The sequence below is a fragment of the Bos indicus x Bos taurus genome, chromosome 8 (assembly GCF_003369695.1).
Source record: "Bos indicus x Bos taurus breed Angus x Brahman F1 hybrid chromosome 8, Bos_hybrid_MaternalHap_v2.0, whole genome shotgun sequence".
Classification (NCBI taxonomy): Eukaryota; Metazoa; Chordata; class Mammalia; order Artiodactyla; family Bovidae; genus Bos; species Bos indicus x Bos taurus.
The window spans coordinates 71,502,966-71,524,359 of NC_040083.1; the positions used below are offsets into that span (position 1 = coordinate 71,502,966).

The window sequence follows — 21,394 nt, forward strand, 5'->3', positions numbered from 1 at the left end:
ATTGTAGTAGAATCTAGTGTCATGAAATAATTAAGGTAAAGAGATATAAATCATGGCCAGGATGACAGATTGTACAGATAAGGCATGGTAATCCAATATCAAGAGTAGATTTCCTGAATAGACCAGAACAAACAAGATAAAAGGACTAAAAAGATAATGGTAGAGGAAATAACCATGCTATCATGTGTAAATTGACTCTTACCATTTTTCTGACAAATTAACAAAATACACCCATACCTGTGCATCATCAGGTAGGAATCTAATATGAACTCCAAGATTCCAAATGAACTCTCTCCACTGGAAAGAGAAAGCAAAATAGTGAACTCCATAATGGGGGAGAATTTTATTTTTTATAAATGAGCTAGGAGCAAGAATTAAATCCACAAAAATGTAGACTTGAATATAAAATTTTCTAATATAATTTTAAAAGAGAATACAAAGGCCATAAATCTTTAAAGTATTGTGTATGACACAAAGTATTATTTCAAAATAACAGATAACTCCATAAGGAATGGAAGGTGGAAGGAAGTTCTCTAATTTCCTCATTTTTTATGGCAAAATGTATACTCTTCATTTTTGATGTTGATAAGTGGGAAAATATAGGTTCAACTTTTTATGTAAATGCATCTACTAAGGGAATTTGAAAAATAATGCACACTTTGCAAATTTCTAGAGACAGACCAGAGTGACCATCTTGAACAGATAGCACAATAGTAATAACCAAAGAAGCACATGGTATAATTACAAATTGAAAGGAAAACAAAATGGAATAAATTTTTAAAAAAGAAATTAAAATGACTAAAGACCAAATATATTATCTATGTGAACAAATGCAAGTAGTTAAAATATCTCTTAAACAGGACAGATATTTCAATTGCATAAGTACTTCAATAATACAAAAGCTTTCAGAATGGGGCCAAATTCCAAATCCAGCTACAGCTATAGCAGTGCTAAAAGAAAATCAAAGAAAACATATATGAGGAAAATATAAATTAAAATGAAAGATATTTCACTTTAATATATATATTTATATACATTTATAATTTAATTTATATTTATAAAGCAAAAATATTAACAGTGATTACATCCAGATGCCTGGATTTAGATGGTATGACAACCATCATATAAAAAAGTGTCGTGAGGTCCTCTGCTAATCAGCATTCTAGAGGAATTGTCTATAGAAAAAATGTCTATTATTAGAATCATGAGTGCCTGCTAAGTTGTTTCATTTGTGTCCGACTCTTTGCAGCCCTGTGGACCATAGCCCATTTCATGGGATTCTCCAGGCAAGAATACAGGAGTTGGTTGCCATTTCCTCCTCCAGGAGATCTTTCCCACCCAGGAATCGGAGTCTCTTACGTATCCTGTATTGGCAATCAAATTATTTACCACTAGCCCCACCTGGGAAGCCCAATTAGAATCATAAGTTGTATCAATTTCTTTCTTTTTCACAGGACAGTAGCATTTTCTGGAACAACTGTGGGCCTTGCTTACATATCTACAATGTGCTCTCCTGATTTTTCTGCTGGCATCATTAAGGTTTGTTTAAAGATAAAATTGCTGGTTCTACAATTCAAGTCTGTCAAGGGCTGTTGTGCTGAATCTATGGAGAAAATATTGTTTTTCTCCTTTAATCTGTTGATGTGGGAAATAACATTGATTTAATTTCAAATATTGACTCAATCTTGCACATTCACCATAAACCTGGCATGGTCATACTGTATTATATCTTGTATATATTGCTAAATTCAACATGTTAACATATCATGAGGATTTTTGCATCTATATTCAGAAGGGATATTAGTCTGTAGTTGTCTTTTCCTATATATGTATTTTTCAGGTTTTACTCTCAGGACAAATATCAGTATAAACTTGACCATATATAGTGATGTGTAATTTTCAATTTTCTGGAATATTTGAATAAAACCAGTTTTTTTTTTTCTGGAATATTTGAGTAAAATCAGTATTGTTGTTGTTTAGTTGCTAAGTCATGTCTGACTCTTTTGCCACACCATAGACTATAGACTACCAGGCTTCTTTGTCCATGGGATTTCCCAGGCAAGAATAATGGAGAGGGTTGCCATTTCCTCCTCCAGGGTATGTTCCCGACCCAGGGATCAAACCTACATCTCTTATGTCTCCTGCATTGGCAGGCAGATTCTTTACCACTAAGCCACCAGGGAAACCCCAAATCAGTAGTATAACATAGTAAAGTGTTCAGTACAATTTACCAGTAAAACCATACGGGCCTGGTATTTTTTGTTGCAAGGTTTTTAAGCATGCAATCAATTCTTTAATAGATATAGAGCTATTCAGGTTATTTATCTCTTCTTAAGTAAGCCATGGTAGTTTGTGTTTCAAGGAAAGTTGTCCATTTAATTTAACTCGGCATAAATTTGTTGATGATATTCCCTTACTATCTTTTTAATATATGTAGAATTTATAGTGATTTCCCCTCTGTCATTCATGATATTAGTAGTTTGTGTGTGTGTGGAGAGGCGGAGGGTTTCCCCATAATCAGTTTGGCTAGGGTATATCAATTTTATTGATCTCAGAGAAACAGTTTTAGCTTTACTGATGCTCCTATGGTTTTCCTGGTTTCTATTTTATTAATTTCAGTTCTTGTCTTGACTATTGATTCTTTCCTTGCTTTCTCTGTATTTAATTTGTTCTTTTTTAGTTAAGTAAGGAAGAATTTTAAATCATGAACTTGAGACTTTTCTTCTTTTCAAATATGATCATTTAATGCTATTAATTTCTTACTATGCACTGTTTCACGACTGAGCGACTGAACTGACTGATGCCCTGTTTTAGCTGCATCTGAGATATTTGGCTATGTGTGTTTTCATTTTTATTAAGTTAAAATTTTTTTCTAATCTTCATTTTGATTTCTTTTTGGACTCAAGTATGATTTAGATATTCAGGTCAATTTAGATTTGATCCAATTATCATATAATGTTCCTCTTTTTCCTGAATTATCCCTGTTGTAAAGTCTACTTTTTCCAATATAAGTATAATACTTTGTGGACGGTTTACTTGATACAACGTTTTCCTTCCTTTAATTTTTAACATGTGGACTTCTTTCCATTTAAAGATTTATGCTAGACAGTATACACCTGGGTTTTTTTTTTAATCTAGTCTGACAATCTGTATTTTACATTGTATGCTTAAGTAATTTATATGTAATACATTACTGATATTGTTGAACTAAAATCTCATCTTGCTAGATGTTTCCTATACCATCTCTTCTATTTTTTCTGCCTTTTTAGAATTGAGTATTCAAAAAATAATTTCATTTACCTCCATTATTAGATTTTTTATTGATTTTCCTTTTTAATGGTTGATGGGATTTATTACACATCTCTGCCTATCTGTTTTACCTTTGTTGTTGCTGTTGTTTAGTCACTCAGTTGTGTCTGACTCTCTGCAATCCCAAGGACTGCAGCACACCAGGCTTCCCTCTATTTTTCCTCTATTTCCTTGTATTGTTCACTTAAGAAGACTTTATTATCTCTCCTTGCTATTCTCTGGAACTCTACATTCATTTGGGTATATCTTCCCCTTTCTCCTTTGCCTTTCACTTCTCATCTTTTTTCAGCTATTTGTAAGGCCTCCTCAGGCAACCATTTTGCTTCTTGCATTTCTTTTTCTTTGGAATGGTTTTGGTCACTGCCTCCTGTACAATGTTATGAACCCCTGTCCATAGTTCTTCAGGCACTCTATCAGATCTAACCCCTTGAATCTATTTGTCGTATCCACTGTGTAATCATAAGGAATTTGATTTAGGTCATATCTGAATGGCTCAGTGGTTTTCCCTACTTTCTTCAACTTAAGTCTGAATTTTTCAATAAGGAGCTCATGATCTGAGTCACAGTCAGCTCCAGGTCCCATTTTTGCTGACTGTGTAGAGCCTCTCTATCTTTGTCTGCAAAGAATATAATCAATCTGATTTTCGTATTCCACCATCTGATGAAGTCCATGTGTAGAGTCATCTCTTGTGTTGTTGACAGAAGGTATTCTATGACCAGTGTATTCTCTTGGCAAAACTCTATTAGCCTTTGCTCTGCTTCATTTTGGAGAAGAAAATGGTAATCCATTCCAGTACTCTTGCCTGGAGAATGCCTTGGACAGAGGAGCCTGGCAAGCTACAGTCCATGGGGTTGTAGAGTCAGACATGACTGAGTAACTCACACACACACACACACACACACACACACACACTGCTTCATTTTGTAGTTCAAGGCCAAACTTGCCTGTTACTCCAGGTGTCTCTTGACTTCCTACTTTTGTATTCCAATCCCCTATGATGAAAAAGACATCTTTTTTTGGTGTTAGTACTAAAAGGTCTTGTAGGTCTTCATAGAACCGTTCAACATCAGCTTCTTTGGCATTAGAGGCATAGACTTGGATTATGGTGATGTTGAATGGTTTGCCTTGGAAATGAACCGAGATCATTCTGTCATTTTTTGAGACTGCACCCAAGTACTGCATTTTGGACTCTTTTGTTGACTGTGAAGGCTACTACATTCTTCTAAAGGATTCTCACCCACAGTAGTAGATACAATGATCATCTGAATTAAATTCACCTAATCCCATCCAATTTAGCTCACTGATTCCTAAAATGCTGACGTTCACTCTGCCATCTCGTGTTTAACTACTTCCAGTTTGTCTTGATTCATGGACCTTCTATGCAATTTTGTTCTTTACAGCACTGGACTTCATTTTCACCACCAGATGCATGCACAACTGCATCTGCACAAATGCACAACACATTTCTGCTTTGGCCCAGCCTCTTCACTCTTTCTGGACCTATTTCTCTGCTCTTCCCCAGTAGCATATTGGACACCCACAGAAGATGAGGTGGGGGGCTCATCTTCTGGCATCATATCTCTTGCCTTTTCATACTATTCATGGGGTTCTCAAGGCAAGAATATTCAAGCGGTTTGTCCTTTCCTTCTCCAGTAGACCACGCTGACAAGGTGAGGAGGCTGAAGCTAAAATCAGACTCTCTACTCCACTTGGCTACAGTAAAAATATTTAATTATTTCCTGAATGATAATTCAGTTTGCAAACCAGAGGATCTGTCTCTCTCTTCTTATCCTCAGGATCACAGTAACAACGCACTTCAGGTTGCAGGAACCATGGCCCATGAAATGGGCCATAACTTCGGAATGTTTCATGACAACTACGATTGCAAGTGCCCTTCTATAGAATGTGTGATGGACGGATCATTAAGGTGAGCCTTTCTGGGAAGATGATACTTATTCTTGTTTTGGGTTCACTCTGGGTTATGCTATTCTTTTCTGTCATATTTATCAACCTGTTCAAACATAAGCAGCATCAGGACATGATCATGAATGTGGGTCTATACCAGTCTACCTGTGATGATGGTATCATCAAACTCTTTGTGATGCCAAGGACTGTAGCCCACCAGGCTCCTCTGTCCTTGGGATTCTCCAGGCAAGAATACTGGAGTGAATTGCCATTTCCTTCTCCAGAGGATCTTCCCGACCCAGGTATCGAACCCAGGTCTCCTGCATTGCAGGCAAACTCTTTACCATCTGAGCCATCAGGGAAGCCCCATACCATCACACGGTACTATATATATATATATCATGTAGTATTTTTCATTAACTGAGATATAGTTTAAATATATTGTCTCTTTGCTCTTGGGGTGACATGTCACTCTATCCTCATCTTAGGTGCACAAGATCTGGGTTCAAAAGATCATTAGCATTTACCACAGTTTCAATGAATTCAGATTGGTTGCTCATGAGGGAAAAGTTTTAGAAGAAAAATCTAATTAAAGAAGAAGGAAATTAGAACACTTACTAACACCATACACAAAAATAAACTCAAACTGGACTAAAGACCTATATGTAAGGTGTAATACTATAAAACTCTTAGAGGAAAATATAGGTAGAACATTCCTGACATAAATCACAGCAGGATCTTTTTCTATCTATCTCCTAGAAGATTGAAAATAAAAACAAAAATAAACAAATGGGATCTAATTAAACTTATACGCTTTTGCACAGCAAAGGAAACCATAAAATGAAAAGACAACCCTTAGAATGGGAAAAAATATTTGCAAATGAAACAACTGACAAGGGATTAACCTTCAAAAATATACAAACCACTCATGTAGCTCAATATAAAAAAAAAAAAAAAACAGACAATCCAATCAAAAAATGGGCAGAAGATCTAAATATATATTTTTCCAAAGAAGACATACAGACAGCTAAAAAGCACATGGAAAGGTGCTTGACTCACTCATTATCAGAGAAAGGCAAATCAAAACTACAATGCGGTATCACCTCACACTGCTCAGAATAAAGTGAAGTCGCTCAATTGTATCCAAATCTTTGCAACCCCATGGACAGTAGCCTGCACCAGGCTCCTCCATCCATGGGGTTTTCTAGGCTAGAGTACTGGAGTGGGTTGCCATTTCCTTCTCCAGGGAATCTTCCTGACCCAGGGATCAAACCCAGGTATCCTGCATTGTAGACAGACGCTTTACTGTCTGAGCCACCAGGAAAGTAAAAAAATCTACAAACAGGGCTTCCCTGGTGGTTCAGTGGCTAGAAGTCCGCTTTGCAATGCAGGCAACAGCAGTTCTGTCACTGGTTCAGGAAGATCCTGTTCGCTATGGAGCAAGTAAGCCCGTGCGCCACAAATACTAAGCCCCTCTAGAGCCTGCAAGCCACAACTACTGAAGCCTGTGCACCTAGAGACTATGTTCCACAGCAAGAGAAGCCACAGCAATAAAGAGTAGCCCCCACATGACATAACTAGAGAAAAGCCGCGTCCAGCAACGAAGACACAGCGCAACCCAAAATAAATAAGTAAAATAATTATAAAAAGAATACATTTATTAAAAAAAATAACTATAAACAGTAAATGCTGGAGAGTGTGGAGAAAAGGGAACCCTCCTACACTGTTGGTGGTAACATAAATCGGTGCAGTCACTATGGAGAACAGTATGGAGGTTCCTTAAAACAATAAAATTAGAGCTATCATACCATCCAGCAATCTGTCTCTTGGGTATATATATATGGAGAAAATATATACCATATTTTTATTGGTATATATTCTGAATTATAATTCAGAAAGATACATGCACCCTAATGTTTATTGCAGCATAATTTACAATAGCAAGGATATGGAAGCAACTTAAACGTCCATTGACGGAGGAATGGATAAAGAAGATGTGGTTAATATGAAATATTACTTAACCGTAAAAAGAATGAAATAATGGCATTTGAAGTAACATAGAGGGATCTAGAGATTGTCATATTGAGTGAAGTCAGACAAAGACAAATATATGATATCACTTATAGGTGGAATAAAAAACCTCAAGAGATGATTGATATTTGGTCTTGGTTTCAGAGTGCTCATTTAAAATGCTGAATTATGTGCAAACTACATTTTACATAGAAATGTATCTCAAATAGTTCCCATTTGTGATCTCTTCCAATAGAGGTCATTTCTATGTAAAACTATCAAAATTACCTTTATAGGTCATGTCCATTTGATGGCCTCTAAACCCTTCAGTTCAGATGGTAAAGCGTCTGCCTGCAATGCGGGAGACCTGGGTTCAATCCCTGGGTCGGGAGGATCCCCTGGAGAAGGAAATGGCAACCCACTCCAGTATTCTTGCCTGGAGAATCCCATGGACGGAGGAGCCTGGGGGGCTACAGTCCACGGGGCCGCAAAGAGTCGGCCACGACTGAGCGACTTCACTCACTCACTCACTCACTCATAGGTGGAATCTAAAAATAGGGTATAAATGAACTTATCTATAAAATAGAAATAAAGTTACAGATATAGAAAACAAACTTATGTTACCAGGGGTTTGCTGCTGCTGCTGCTAAGTCGCTTCAGTCCTGTCCGACTCTGTGTGACCCCATAGACGGCAGCCCACCAGGCTCCCCCGTCCCTGGGATTCTCCAGGAAAGAACACTGGAGTGGGTTGCCATTTCCTTCTCCGATGCATGAAAGTGAAAAGGGAAAGTGAAGTCGCTCAGTTGTGTCCGACTCTTAGCGACCCCATGGACTACAGCCCACCAGGCTCCTCCATCCATAGGATTTTCCAGGCAAGAGTACTGGAGTGGGGTGCCGTTGCCTTCTCTGACCAGGGATTTAGGTGGGGAATATATTGGGAGATTGAGATTGACATATACACTCTACTATACATAAAATAGATAACTAATAAGGACCTACTGTATAGCACAGAGAACTCTACTCAGTACTTTGTAATGGCCTATATGGGAATAGAATCTTAAAAAGAATGGACTTATATATATATATATTTATATATATATATATAAAACTGATTTACTTTGTATCTGTATACCTGAAACTAACACAGCATTATGCATCAACCATACTCTAACATAAATTTTTTTAAAAAGAATGTTCTCACAGGAAGATGAAGAGAAAGTCTTTGAAAAGAGATTACATACTCCTGCCTCATCTGAGGCAAAACTGCTCTGGAATTTTATCTTTAAAAACCCCACAATTTCTTTGATGTGTTCATTTTCTCTTGTATTTCCCTCTCTCAGTTCACATTGGCTAAAGTTAAGTCTCCCATGCCCTTCCACAAAATAGAATATGACTTGCAGGCCAGTTACATATCTTATGCTATCTCTTCCAGATATCAATGCATTTTTATTAAAAAAATTTTTTTTTAATTCTTATTTAAATACAGTTGATTTACAATGCTGTATTCTGTACAGCAAAATGACTCATATATATATGTATATACATATGTATGTATATGCACATGAATATATATATATATTATTTTTCATATTCTTTTCCATTATGGTTTGTCACAGAATGTTGAATATAGTCTCCTGTGCCGTACAGTAAGACCTTGTTGTTTATCCATTCTATATATGAAAGTTTGCCTCTGTTAATCCCAAAGCCCAATTCCTTCCCTCCTCTCTTCCCACCACTGCCTTTTTAAACCTCATCCTTATTTATGGAATGAAAAGAGGCCATCAATTTAACTTCCTCTGAAGGAAAGTGAATTCTTAAACATATAAGTAAACATAATTTTAGTGCCTTTAGCGTTTCTCAACCAAAATGACCTAAGGCTGAATGAATGAGATTATCAGGATAAATTAGAAGAATTTTCAATTTATTTAACAGCAGCCTGGATGCTCTATTTTGAGATGTGGCCATACTTGCTCATTAAGCTGGAGGTGTTTCTACTTGCCCAGGTGAGCTAATTCAGGCACAAAAAAATGAGCTCATGATTTAGCAGCTGCTGAGTGGATTCCATTCGCACTTTTGGGTTATGTTTTGAGTATATCACACTCAGCATCTGATATTTCTCCCTATCTACTCAGTGTGATTGTATTGTTTTCTCTTTCCTTACCTTTACAGCATAAATATACCTACAGACTTCAGTTCCTGCAGCCGGGCCAGCTTTGAAAAATTCTTTGAAGATAAATTATCCAATTGCCTCTTTAATGTCCCACTGCCTACAGATATCATATCCACCCCGATCTGTGGGAACCAGTTGGTAGAAATGGGAGAAGACTGTGATTGTGGGACCCCTGAGGTACCACCAGCTCTTTTAAAAATGATCTAGTTTGTTTTTCAATTGCTTAAGAGATGAACTGTTAAAGAACATATGAGTGCATGCTAAGTCACTTCAATAATGTCCGATTCTTTGGGACTCCATGGACTGTAGCCTGCCAGATGTCTCTGTCCATAGGACTCTCCAGGCAAGAATACTGGAGTGGATTGCCATGCCCTCCTCCAGGGGATCTTCCCCATCCAGGGATTGAGCATGAGTGTCTTACATCTCCTGCATTGGCAGCCTGTTCTTTACCATTGGCCCCACCTGGGAAACCCAAATGAACCTTGTGTTTCCTGTAATTTTGTAGATTTGTGTTTGTAGACAGTGGTCAGATCAACCTTTCTCACAAAAAAACCTTGAATTGCTTAAGATCTTCCTTGTTTCCTTCTCAAGATTCCTTCCCCATCTTCTGTTTTATAAATTCCACCCACCAGCTTGGGCTTCATATCCTCAACCCTCCTTTTTTGGGAGAAATACCTCACATTTCTTATGTGCCTAAGACTTACTGAGCAATTACTTTAGACCCAGCCCTATGATAGATCTCAGAGAGTGGAAATAACTTGCTTAGGGTCATGGGGCTGGTAATTGGAGGAGCCAAGATCTGGATTCAGGTGTTAGGTGTGTTTTTTTTTTTTTTTTAAACAACCCTAGAGCCTCCCTGCCCTGGAATTCAGTCATTTCTCACTGCTTTGGGACACAGAAATTGTTATCATTCAAAGTGCCTGGCTTGGTCCCACCCTCTTGATAGGGAAGCCAGGACTCTGAATGGGACCTTTGCCCCTATCTTATTAACATTCAAGTGAGTACCAGGCCAGGCCCTTAGGATGTGAGCCTTTCAGTAACTTGAAAACTGTGCATGCTTGCTCAGTGTCCAACTCTTCAACCCCATGGGCTATAGCCCACCAGGCTCCTCTGTCCATGGGATTTTCCAGGCAAAGATATTGGAATGGGTTGCTCTTTCCTCCTCCAGGGGATCTTCCCAACCCAGGGGTCCAACTCTGTATCCTGTGTCTCCTGCACTGGCAGATGGATTCTTTACCACTGCACCACCTGAGAAGCCTAACTTCAAAATAGGATTACACATTTATCTTTTCTGTGGGAAAAAGGAAACTTTCCCAGATGATGTTTGTTTGAAATAAGGTCAAGAGTTTCAACACTAAAAATTTGTGACTCTAAATACATCACACCTTTTGGCTGAATCTAAACAGCTGGGAGGGATTAGGGGCAGGAGGAGAAGGGGACGACAGAGGATGAGATGGCTGGATGGCATCACTGACTCGATGGACGTGAGTCTGGGTGAACTCTGGGAGTTGGTGATGGACAGGGAGGCCTGGCATGCTGTGATTCATAGGATCACAAAGAGTCGGACACGGCTGAGCAACTGAACTGAAACAGCTACAAGGGGAGATTCCCCAGTAGGATTTTCCCCCATGCCTCGTGTAGGTGTTTGATTTCCTAGAAACAAGGAGGAGAGAAGAAGACAAAGTATATTGCCTTACAGAGAATTGAGTTAAATGTCAAACTTGAATAAAGAACTGTATTTTTAGATTTTCTGTACATGCTCTAGAGCTTAAACTTACTGCTGGATAGATATAAAACTGATGAGCTGAATTATGTTCATTAGTTAAAAGAATTTGATTTTCAAAAACTATCCCTTTTTTTTTTGGTTTTATTTCATATTTCACCAAAATATACCATGTTCAGTATTAATCTGGAAGATTGGAGAAGCTAGAAAAGATATTTAAAAAAGAAAAAGACAAAGTCAAATTCAGATAAACTCCATATTTCTAATGTTAAGCTTGTGTTTTTTCTCCCAAATTATTTTCAGACCTTATCAAAGGAATGTCTGTGTGATGAGTAAATTATATTATGAATAGTGCAAAAATTGAGACCAAAAGCTAATCTGGTATTTACATTTGTTTCTGGATTTCTTAGGAATGTACCAACATTTGCTGTGATGCAAAAACATGTAAAATGAAAGAAAATGTTCAATGTGCATTAGGAGAATGCTGTGAAAAATGCCAGGTAAGATTATTATTTATTTATACCTTAATAATTATGTTTGCTCTTTTTTTTTTCTGTATTAAAATCTTATCTTAGAGGTTATGTTAAATGAAATAGGCAAAGTAATATTTTTCTGTCTGTAAAATAATGTTAGCTACCATCTCTCAAGTCCTCACTGAACACTTTGCAACCTTGGGCTCTTTAATTCTCTGACAGCCCTTTGAGGTAGATATTATTATTTAATTTTGTTTTTGAGGGGACAGAGTCTCAGAACAGAAAACATACAAAATAATATAGCCACTAAATGGCAAACTCCAAATATGACCAGTTCTAAAGCCACTGTTTGGTTACTCCTACCTACTGTTTCTTCTGATGCCATGGGATCTTCTTGGACCAAGTCCAGTAACTGTTTGCATATACCCTTTGTCAACAAAAAACGAATCAGTTAATCTAAGAAAGAAATGAAAAATTTAATTCTAGTCAAATTGAGGATCATAACGGGAAGACCATCTCACAATGCTCTGGAAACCAGTGAGCCCCATTAGGATTCAAAGCACAGTTGTGTAAGTTTTTCAAGACAAATACATTAATTAACATATTATTGATAATTTACACAATCCAGATCTAAGTGCCATCATGGCCCCTTATAAGCTCAAGAAGGAAAGTTATTGTTGGTGCTGGGAGGATGTTGCTCTTTATGATTGAGCAGGTATTTCTGCCCATGGGGAGGTTTGGTTCATCCTAAGGCAGATACACAATGCACATTCAGGGGAGAGAGGAGGCCATAGGGCAGAGATACTTTTTTATGTTTAAATTTTTCTTGTCTTGCCATAAAATATGAATTTATTTCATATTTTAATAATGGCTTAGTGGGAAATTTTATTTTGAATAATATAGGGGTTCCTTTATCTTCATCCTTTGAAGTCACTTCCAGATGAAATTCTTAGAAAAAAAGACTTAGGATGAGGATGCTCTGTCAGTTTCTCTGTGGGGCTTTTTTGAATTTCTCTTCCAGTTAAGAGTTTAGCATATTTCATTCTACTATGGCACAGAATTCTGTATTGTGATTATTTATTTGTTTTCTTAATTAAACTGATTGTTAAGGTCCAGGATCTGATTCATGCTCACTTAACAAGAATTGCATATATTTTAAATGCACGGTAATCATGTAAAAAAGGAATATGCAGATGGCATGCTGGGTTATAGGTAGTGTTTTGGATAGATGTTTTTTGTTTGTTTTTGTTTTGTTTTGATGTTGGAGGGAAAGGAAAGAAATAAAGAAAACCAAAAGGAATAAAATTGGAGAATGTAAGTAGTATTCAGCAAGTATTTAAGTCCCATTTGTTAGAGATTACGGGTGATTAAAAAAAAAAAAAGTAGCTTGTTTCTAACAAGCTGTGTGTGCTGTGCTTAGTCACTCGGTAGTATCTGATTATTTGTAATCCTTTGGACTGTAGTCTGTCAAGATCCTCTTGTCTGTCAGGGGAGTGTGTAAATTCCTCAGTTCTGTCTCACTGCAACAAAGATTTGTAACAGTGGACCAGTGTTACAGTTCAGTTGCAGCTCAGTTTTATTTGGCAAGCAAAGGATAGTACACTTTCAAGGCGTGAGGGCGGGCCGACCCCAAAGGAGAGGTCTTGGCTTACTCCTTTTATTCATTTGTTTTCTCCCCACTGAGCCTGCCCTATGCAAATTGGGCTAGCCAAGAAATGGGTATGTTTGTTTCACAGGAAGTTCTCACTCCAGTCCACAGGTTTTCTTTTGTTCCATTTTTGCAGGCTTTTCCCTTTCTTTTTTAGCCACTGCCATTTTGGACTCCTTTTTCCTATTCTAACTACCTAATATTTCCCCCTCAAGAGATAGGAGACCCAATTCCTAGGGAATAGGGGCGTCAGGGTCTCTCTGGCTACTTTCTGCTGAGCTGGGATGCGAGGTGCATTGGACCTCCCCCTCTTTCTAGTCTCAAGCCTCAGAGTCCTTATAGCGGTGTCCATCTAAGGGTGAGTGATATTTTCCATGGTCGGATGTAGTTTCATCTATCCTTATTGAACTAGCACTGTATTTTGTAGCTTGTTGACCTGGGCAGAGACAAAATGGGTTAAACAACTGATAATGCATGGAGCAATCATAAGCAGCATCAATATGGTGATAACAGGGATTAGTAGGGGCATTAGCCAACTCCAAATCCCCCCTTGCCAAGAGAAAGATCCCCCAAAGAGAGATTGTAGCCACCCTGAAAACCCTCCAGCTTGTTCTTTGAGCTCATTCTTTGAGATCCCTTAGGATTTGAATGTTTTTCTTGAGGACTGTGAGACTTTAACTTAGCTGGAGGTATTTACCCAGAAACAACACATCTCATTCAAGATGGCTCTAGTCCCTTCTTGTTCAGGCATCAGGAAATCTATCTTCTGGATTTTTCTGTATTTTGGAGTACACCCTCTGCCAAGCTGTGTTGGCTTTTTAGAGCTTTCCTGAGAAATCTTATCCCCAAAAACTTAATTTTGGGGTTGTTCATTAGAATGGCACTCATCTGTAGTCCTGAATAGTTATCTGAGATCTCCCAGGGGCTTACAGGTGTATTGAGTGTCCTCTTCTGTTTTCTTCCACAGCTTGACTCATTAGTAGTAAATCCAGGAGTTGTGTCCTGGTACCTTGACTGTTGTGGGGGTAGAAAGCATTACAGGATAGGGGGCTCTTCCATTTGGGCTGGAGTTGAGTCTTTGGGGACCCATCTTTCCAGACTTTAATTTGGACTTGAGTCCCTGGAGCATATTGTGGTAGGTCTTTAGAATCTTTTGGGTCCTGGTTGACAACCCACAAGCGTATATCTTGTTGGAATTGCCCAAAGGCCATGGATTAAGACTGGGGGGTCTGAACCTCCGGATCTAGGAAGAGGTCATTGACATAAACAAAAAGTCTCCCATATAGCATCTCATAAGGACTAAGACCAACCTGTTCCTTAGGGGCAATATGGGTGCAGAGGAGAGATATTGGTAAAGCCTCCTTCCATCCCAGGGAGGTCTCCTAGGTTATCTTTTTTATCATTGATTTTAAGGATTGGTTGGCTCTTTCTACTTTTCCTGAAGACTGAGGGCTCTAGGCACAATGAAGGTAATAAGTAATGCCCAATGCTTTACAGACCGCTTGGGTGACCTTAGAAGTAAATGATGTCCCATTGTCACTTTGTAATGAGCTTGACAGACTAAATCTTGAAATGATTTCATGGAACAGTTTTTTTTTGTTTTTGTTTTTTTTTTACCACCTCCTCAGCCTTCTCAGTGTGGGTGGGAAAGGCTTCAATCCATCCTGTGAATGTATCTATCATGACTAGTAGGTATTGAGAAATTGGCATCTAGGGGAAGTCGATCTGCCAGTCCTCTCCCGGGTAGGTCCCATGTCATTGGACAGGGTGGGCCAGCTGGGGTCCTCAAGCTCCTTGGGAGTTGTTTAACTGGAAAGTGGAACAAGAGACCACTTGCCTTATAGTCGTTTGGAGGCCTGTTCCTCTGAAGGCCCTTTCTAGTAATCTTTGGAGGGCCTTCTCCCCTAAATGAGTGTTGGCATATAAGGAGTTAACCAACTACCACTGAAAGTTCCCAGGCAGGAAAAGGAGTCCCTCCTTTTGGAACCAGCCCATAAGATCTTCTTGAAAGCCCTCGCTCTTAGCTTTAAGAGTCTCACTTACAGAATATGAAGGAGTTTCTGGCAAATTAGTCTGTGGAACTAAGGTGGTAACACCTATTAGGTCATTGTTTTGTCATGCTGCTCTCTTTTTGGTGTCCTTTACAATGGGAGACTGAAACCTCAGCAGGCAGATGGACTGCCTCCAAGAACCTAAGGATTTGATCACCATATTTGATTGGGGACCCTTGTGTGGTCTAGTGGCCTCTTTCTTCCTAAAATAGCAGCATATGCATGTAGCACCAGAAAGGCAAAGTTGGAGTCAGTGTAAATGGCTACTCTTTTTCCTTTTCCCAGCTGTAGAGCTTGAGTCAGGACTATTAGCTCAGCCAATTGGGCTGAAGGACCTGGTGGCAAAGGTTTAGCCTCTATGATCTCAAAATTGGAGTCTACTGCATATCCAGCTCTTCTTTTTCCATCCAAGACAAAGCTGCTTCCATCAGTGTACCAGATTTCCTCAGGATTGGTCAGAGGATCTTCTGACAACCCTTCTTGGGGTTTTGTCCAGTGGTTCAAAGTTTCTAGGCAAGAGTAAAAGGGGAGAGAGTCCTTGGGGCTAGGCAGGAACATAGCTGGATTAAGAACCTCACAAGGGGATACAGTCAGGCCTGAATTTTCCATCAGCACTACTTGATATCTGAGGATCCTTTGATCAGACATGCATAAATGGCCTCTCCCATTCAGGAGTTGTTCCACTTGGTGGCTGGTAAAAATAGCTGATTTGCCCCTAAAGTTCAGTTCAGTTGCTCAGTCATGTCTGACTCTTTGCGACCCCATGAATTGCAGCACACCAGGTCTCCCTGTCCATCACCAACTCCCGGAGTTCACTCAAACTCACGTCCATTAAGTCAGTGATGCCATCCAGCCATCTCATCCTCTGTCTTCCCCTTCTCCTCCTGCCCCCAATCCCTCCCAGCATCAGAGTCTTTTCCAATGAGTCAACTCTTTGCATGAGGTGGCTAAAGTTGCCCCCAAAAGAGAGTTTTAAAGCATCTTCTATCAGGACTTCAGTAGCTGCAAGATTTCGAAAGCAGGGAAAGATCTCTTCCCAATAAAGGAGTAGGACACTCAGGCACCACCAGAAACTGGTGGGAAAATATTTGTCCATCCGAGTGACAAAGAAGTGCTTAGGTGAATCTTTTTGTTATTGTTTTTCCTGTAGCAACAAAAATGGCACAGGTTTGGGAGGAGAATGCTCCAGAGTAGGAGGTCAGGACAGAGTAGGTAGCCCTGTGTCAACCAAGAAATTCTTAGACCTACCTGCCACATCCGGTTGGACCCTTGACTCTGGCTCCATGAAGGTTATCTGTGACAGGTAGGCTGGCTGGAGCAGGCCACTTCACTTCTGTTGAACTATCAAGAGGGAAGGTTTAGTGCTTGACCTTGAGGCTCTTGGGTCCCAAGGGCAGAGTGCCACCCAGTGTTCCAATTGATGGCGTTTGTAGCAAATTTTTTAGCAGACTTGTCACAGTTTGGATACTCTTTGGCCCAATATACCACCTGTCTACAGATTAGGCATGTGCCTTGTGCCTTGTCCTTCAAGGACTCGGAGTTTGCCATAGGGCTTCCCTGGAAGACAGCCAGCATCTGGACATGCCTTATTTCTTTCCTTCTTTCCCTTTCCTGGGCCTTGGCCTCCTTCTCCTGTTCTCTGATATAAAAGGTATTGGTGGCTGTCTGGACCATCTCATCTAAAGAGGCAGCAGGGTCCTGCTGCTGTAGCTGTTGCAACTGTATCCTGATGTCTGATGTACACTGGGATAGGAATTTGTCCTTTAAGATCACCTGTTCCTCATAAGAGTCTAAGTTGGTAAACTTTTGAAGGGCCTCTTTTAGACTTTCCAGAAAGGCAGTGGGGTTCTTGTTGGACTCCTGAGTTATTGCTGAGACTGGGTAAAGTCCCACAACTAATAGGCTTCCTTCTATTTTCCTTGGGTGGACTTCCTTAGGGGTGAGTCTATCTGAAGCTTATCCTACCCAGTACTGTTGTAACCTAAGAGCCAGGCATACTTGGGTCAGGGTGCAGATCCCCAGGCAGGTTGAGATGTGACAACCTCCTGGAGATTGAATCCCCGGGCAGGTCGAGGCATGACAACCTCCTGATAATTGGGTCCCTGGGCAGGTCAAGGCATGTAGACCTCCTGGGACCCCTGGACTGGTGGATCCCCAAGCAGGTTGAGGCATGACATCCTCCCAAGGACCAGATTCCTAGGCAGGTTGACGCAGGTCGACCTCCTGGGACACCCAGGCTGGAGCTGGGCATTCCCAATGACTCTAGTATGACTAGTGCTGGGTAGGATTAAGGGGTTGTAATCTTAACTCATTGCTGGTTTGTCCACCACAGATGGGAATAGATACCATGATGTAAAGCAATCCAAGCCTGTGCCCTGAGACTGGGAACCTAAGGAAATAGCCATAAACCTTATCCTCTTATTTCTCTGAGGGAATGTAAGTCACTGATTTCCTCGCTTAGCCTTCCAGAGCAGTTTAGGGTATTTCCAGTGGTAAACATTTCATTGTCATAGACCCACTTTAGGTAATAACAGAGGTAATGACAAAGGCTTTCTTATCTTTTCTTGCTATTCTTTGGAACTCTGCATTCAGATGTTTATATCTTTCCTTTTCTCCTTTGCTTTTCGCTTCTCTTCTTTTCACAGCTATTTGTAAGGCCTCCCCAGACAGCCATTTTGCTTTTTTGCATTTCTTTTCTATGGGAATGGTCTTGATCCCTGTCTCCTGTACAATGTCACGAACCTCATTCCATAGTTCATCAGGCACTCTATCTATTAGATCTAGGCCCTTAAATCTATTTCTCACTTCCACTGTATAATCATAAGGGATTTGATTTAGGTCATACTTGAATGGTCTAGTGGTTTTCCCTACTTTCTTCAATTTCAATCTGAATTTGGCAATAAGGAGTTCATGATCTGAGCCACAGTCAGCTCCTGGTCTTGTTTTTGCTGACTGTATAGAGCTTCTCCATCTTTGGCTGCAAAGAATATAATCAATCTGATTTTGGTGTTGACCATCTGGTGATGTCCATGTATAGAGTCTTCTCTTGTCTTGTTGGAAGAGAGTGTTTATGACCAGGCTCGGCAAAACTCTATCAGTCTTTGCCCTGCGTCATTCCGTATTCCAAGGCCAAATTTGCCTGTTACTCCAGGTGTTTCCTGACTTCCTACTTTTGCATTCCAGTCCCCTATAATGAAAAGGACATCTTTTTTGGGTGTTAGTTCTAAAAGGTCTTGTAGGTCTTCATAGAACCATTCAACTTCAGCTTCTTCAGCGTTACTGGTTGGGGCATAGACTTGGATTACTGTGATATTAAATGGTTTGCCTTGGAAACGAACAGAGATCATTCTGTCGTTTTGAGATTGCATCCAAGAACTGCATTTCAGACTCTTTTGTTGACCATGATGGCTACTCCATTTCTTCTGAAGGATTCCTGCCTGCAGTAGTAGATATAATGGTCATCTGAGTTAAATTCACCCATTCCAGTCCATTTCAGTTCGCTGATTCCTAGAATGTCGACTTCTTCAGCGATCAATGCAAAGAAATAGAGGAAAACAACAGAATGGGAAAGACTAGGGATCTCTTCAAGAAAATCAGAGATACCAAAGGAACATTTCATGCAAAGATGGGCTTGATAAAGGACAGAAATGGTATGGACCTAACAGAAGCAGAAGACATTAAGAAGAGATGGCAAGAATACACAGAAGAACTGTACAAAAAAGATCTTCACAACCCAGATAATCACGATAGTGTGATCACTGACCTAGAGCCAGACATCCTGGAATGTGAAGTCAAGTGGGCCTTAGAAAGCATCACTACAAACAAAGCTAGTGGAGGTGATGGAATTCCAGTTGAGCTATTCCAAATCCTGAAAGATGATGCTGTGAAAGTGCTGCACTCAATATGTCAGCAAATTTGGAAAACTCAGCAGTGGCCACAGGACTGGAAAAGGTCCGTTTTCATTCCAGTCCCAAAGAAAGGCAATGCCAAAGAATGCTCAAACTACTGCACAATTGCACTCATCTCACACGCTAGTAAAGTAATGCTCAAAATTCTCCAAGCCAGGCTTCAGCAATATGTGAACCGTGAACTTTCTGATGTTCAAGCTGGTTTTAGAAAAGGCAGAGGAACCAGAGATCAAATTGCCAACATCTGCTGGATCATGGAAAAAGCAAGAGAGTTCCAGAAAAACATCTATTTCTGCTTTATTGACTAGGCCAAAGCCTTTGACTGTGTGGATCACAATCAACTGTGGAAACTTCTGAAAGAGATGGGAATACCAGAACACCTGATCTGCCTCTTGAGAAATCTGTATGCAGGTCAGGAAGCAACAGTTAAAACTGGACATGGAACAACAGACTGGTTCCAAATAGGAAAAGGAGTTCGTCAAGGCTGTATATTGTCACCCTGCTTATTTAACTTATATACAGAGTATATCATGAGAAATGCTGGACTGGAAGAAACACAAGCTGGAATCAAGATTGCCGGGAGAAATATCAATAACCTCAGATATGCAGATGACACCACCCTTATGGCAGAAAGTGAAGAGGAACTCAAAAGCCTCTTGATGAAAGTGAAAGTGGGGAGTGAAAAAGTTGGCTTAAAGCTCAACATTCAGAAAACGAAGATCATGGCATCTGGTCCCATCACTTCATGGGAAATAGATGGGGAAACAGTGGAAACAGTGTCAGACTTTGTTTTTCTGGGCTTCAAAATCACTACAGATGGTGACTGCAGCCATGAAATTAAAAGACACTTACTCCTTGGAAGGAAAGTTATGACCAACCTAGATAGCATATTCAAAAGCAGAGACATTACTTTGCCAACAAAGGTTCGTCTAGTCAAGGCTATGGTTTTTCCTGTGATCATGTATGGATGTGAGAGTTGGACTGTGAAGAAGGCTGAGTGCCGAAGAATTGATGCTTTTGAACTGTGGTGTTGGAGAAGACTGTTGAGAGTCCCTTGGACTGCAAGGAGATCCAACCAGTCCATTCTGAAGATCAGCCCTGAGATTTCTTTGGAAGGAATGATGCTAAAGCTGAAACTCCAGTACTTTGGCCACCTCATGCGAAGAGTTGATTCATTGGAGAAGACTCTGATGCTGGGAGGGATTAGGGGCAGGAGGAGAAGGTGACGACAGAGGATGAGATGGCTGGATGGCATCACTGACTCGATGGACGTGAGTCTGAGTGAACTCTGGGTGTTGGTGATGGACAGGGAGGCCTGGCATGCTGCGATTCATGGAGTCGCAAACAGTCGGACATGACTGAGCAACTGATCTGATCTAATGACAAAGGAGCAGGTTATCTGGTCCTGTTAGGAGCTTTAAGAGTATTTTAATAATAAGCTGGGTGGAGCAATGTTGCCTACACTAGGGGCAGGTTTAAGGTTGTAGGAGGTTGTTAGTAAGTGGCTTAAGGACAAAATGATAAGAGGCAATGATAAGAGGCAATAACAGGCAACAGATCAGATGTTCATAAAAGTAGAGTGGAGATTTGATCCAGGGATATGTTTGTAGCTTTAGGAGAAGGGTGGTAAGGGTTTGGGCCCAAACAATCTGCAGGGTTAACTCCCAAAGTGGCAAACATTGTCCCTGGAAGCCCAGTTTCCCTTGAAGGGATGCCACCAACAGATTAACTTCTAGCAGGCATTGTGGGCCTGTCACCCACCCTAGCAGATTCACTGAGAGGTGCTGTTATTGCATCTGTTGTGGGAAACATGGAAGACGAAGGTGTGAATCTCTAGAGGGATTGGATATTATACAGTATTTCCCTCCCAAGGGCTACCTATTTTCTGGTTGTCCTGCCAGAAGATTGCAGAGGCCTGGACAGGGCTCATGAAAAGAGCATGAAACAAGACTGAAGCAGGCAGGGCGAAACTTTTGAAAGACTGATATAGCCCAAGGGCATAACATAAATCAATTAAAATCAAATGGGTCAAGAAGCAGACAAGTCAAATTCAACTAAAAGCCTTCAATCTGCAAGTTAAATGACACATCTGGAGGCGCCATGACTGTTCTAAGGCACTGTCAAAAGACCAAGGAGTGTTTCCCCAAATGTTGGAATGATCCTCCCACTCATTAGCATATGAAATCACCCAACCCAT

General features: G+C 40.1%; 1 protein-coding gene across 5 annotated transcripts in view; it reads left to right on the top strand.

Moving 5' to 3' along the window:
- Window positions 1–21,394, top strand: part of LOC113897313 (disintegrin and metalloproteinase domain-containing protein 28-like) — a 125,341-nt gene that overhangs the window by 32,760 nt on the left and 71,187 nt on the right. For all 5 annotated transcript variants that reach the window (XR_003512323.1, XM_027549940.1, XM_027549941.1 and 2 more), the window contains exons 10-13: window positions 1,455–1,539; window positions 5,106–5,236; window positions 9,394–9,571; window positions 11,528–11,617. Coding sequence is in view for 4 of the 5 variants with exons in the window: in XM_027549940.1 (XP_027405741.1) it covers window positions 1,455–1,539; window positions 5,106–5,236; window positions 9,394–9,571; window positions 11,528–11,617 (484 nt within the window). In the remaining variant the exon portion in view is untranslated. The remainder of the gene's footprint in view (window positions 1–1,454; window positions 1,540–5,105; window positions 5,237–9,393; window positions 9,572–11,527; window positions 11,618–21,394) is intronic.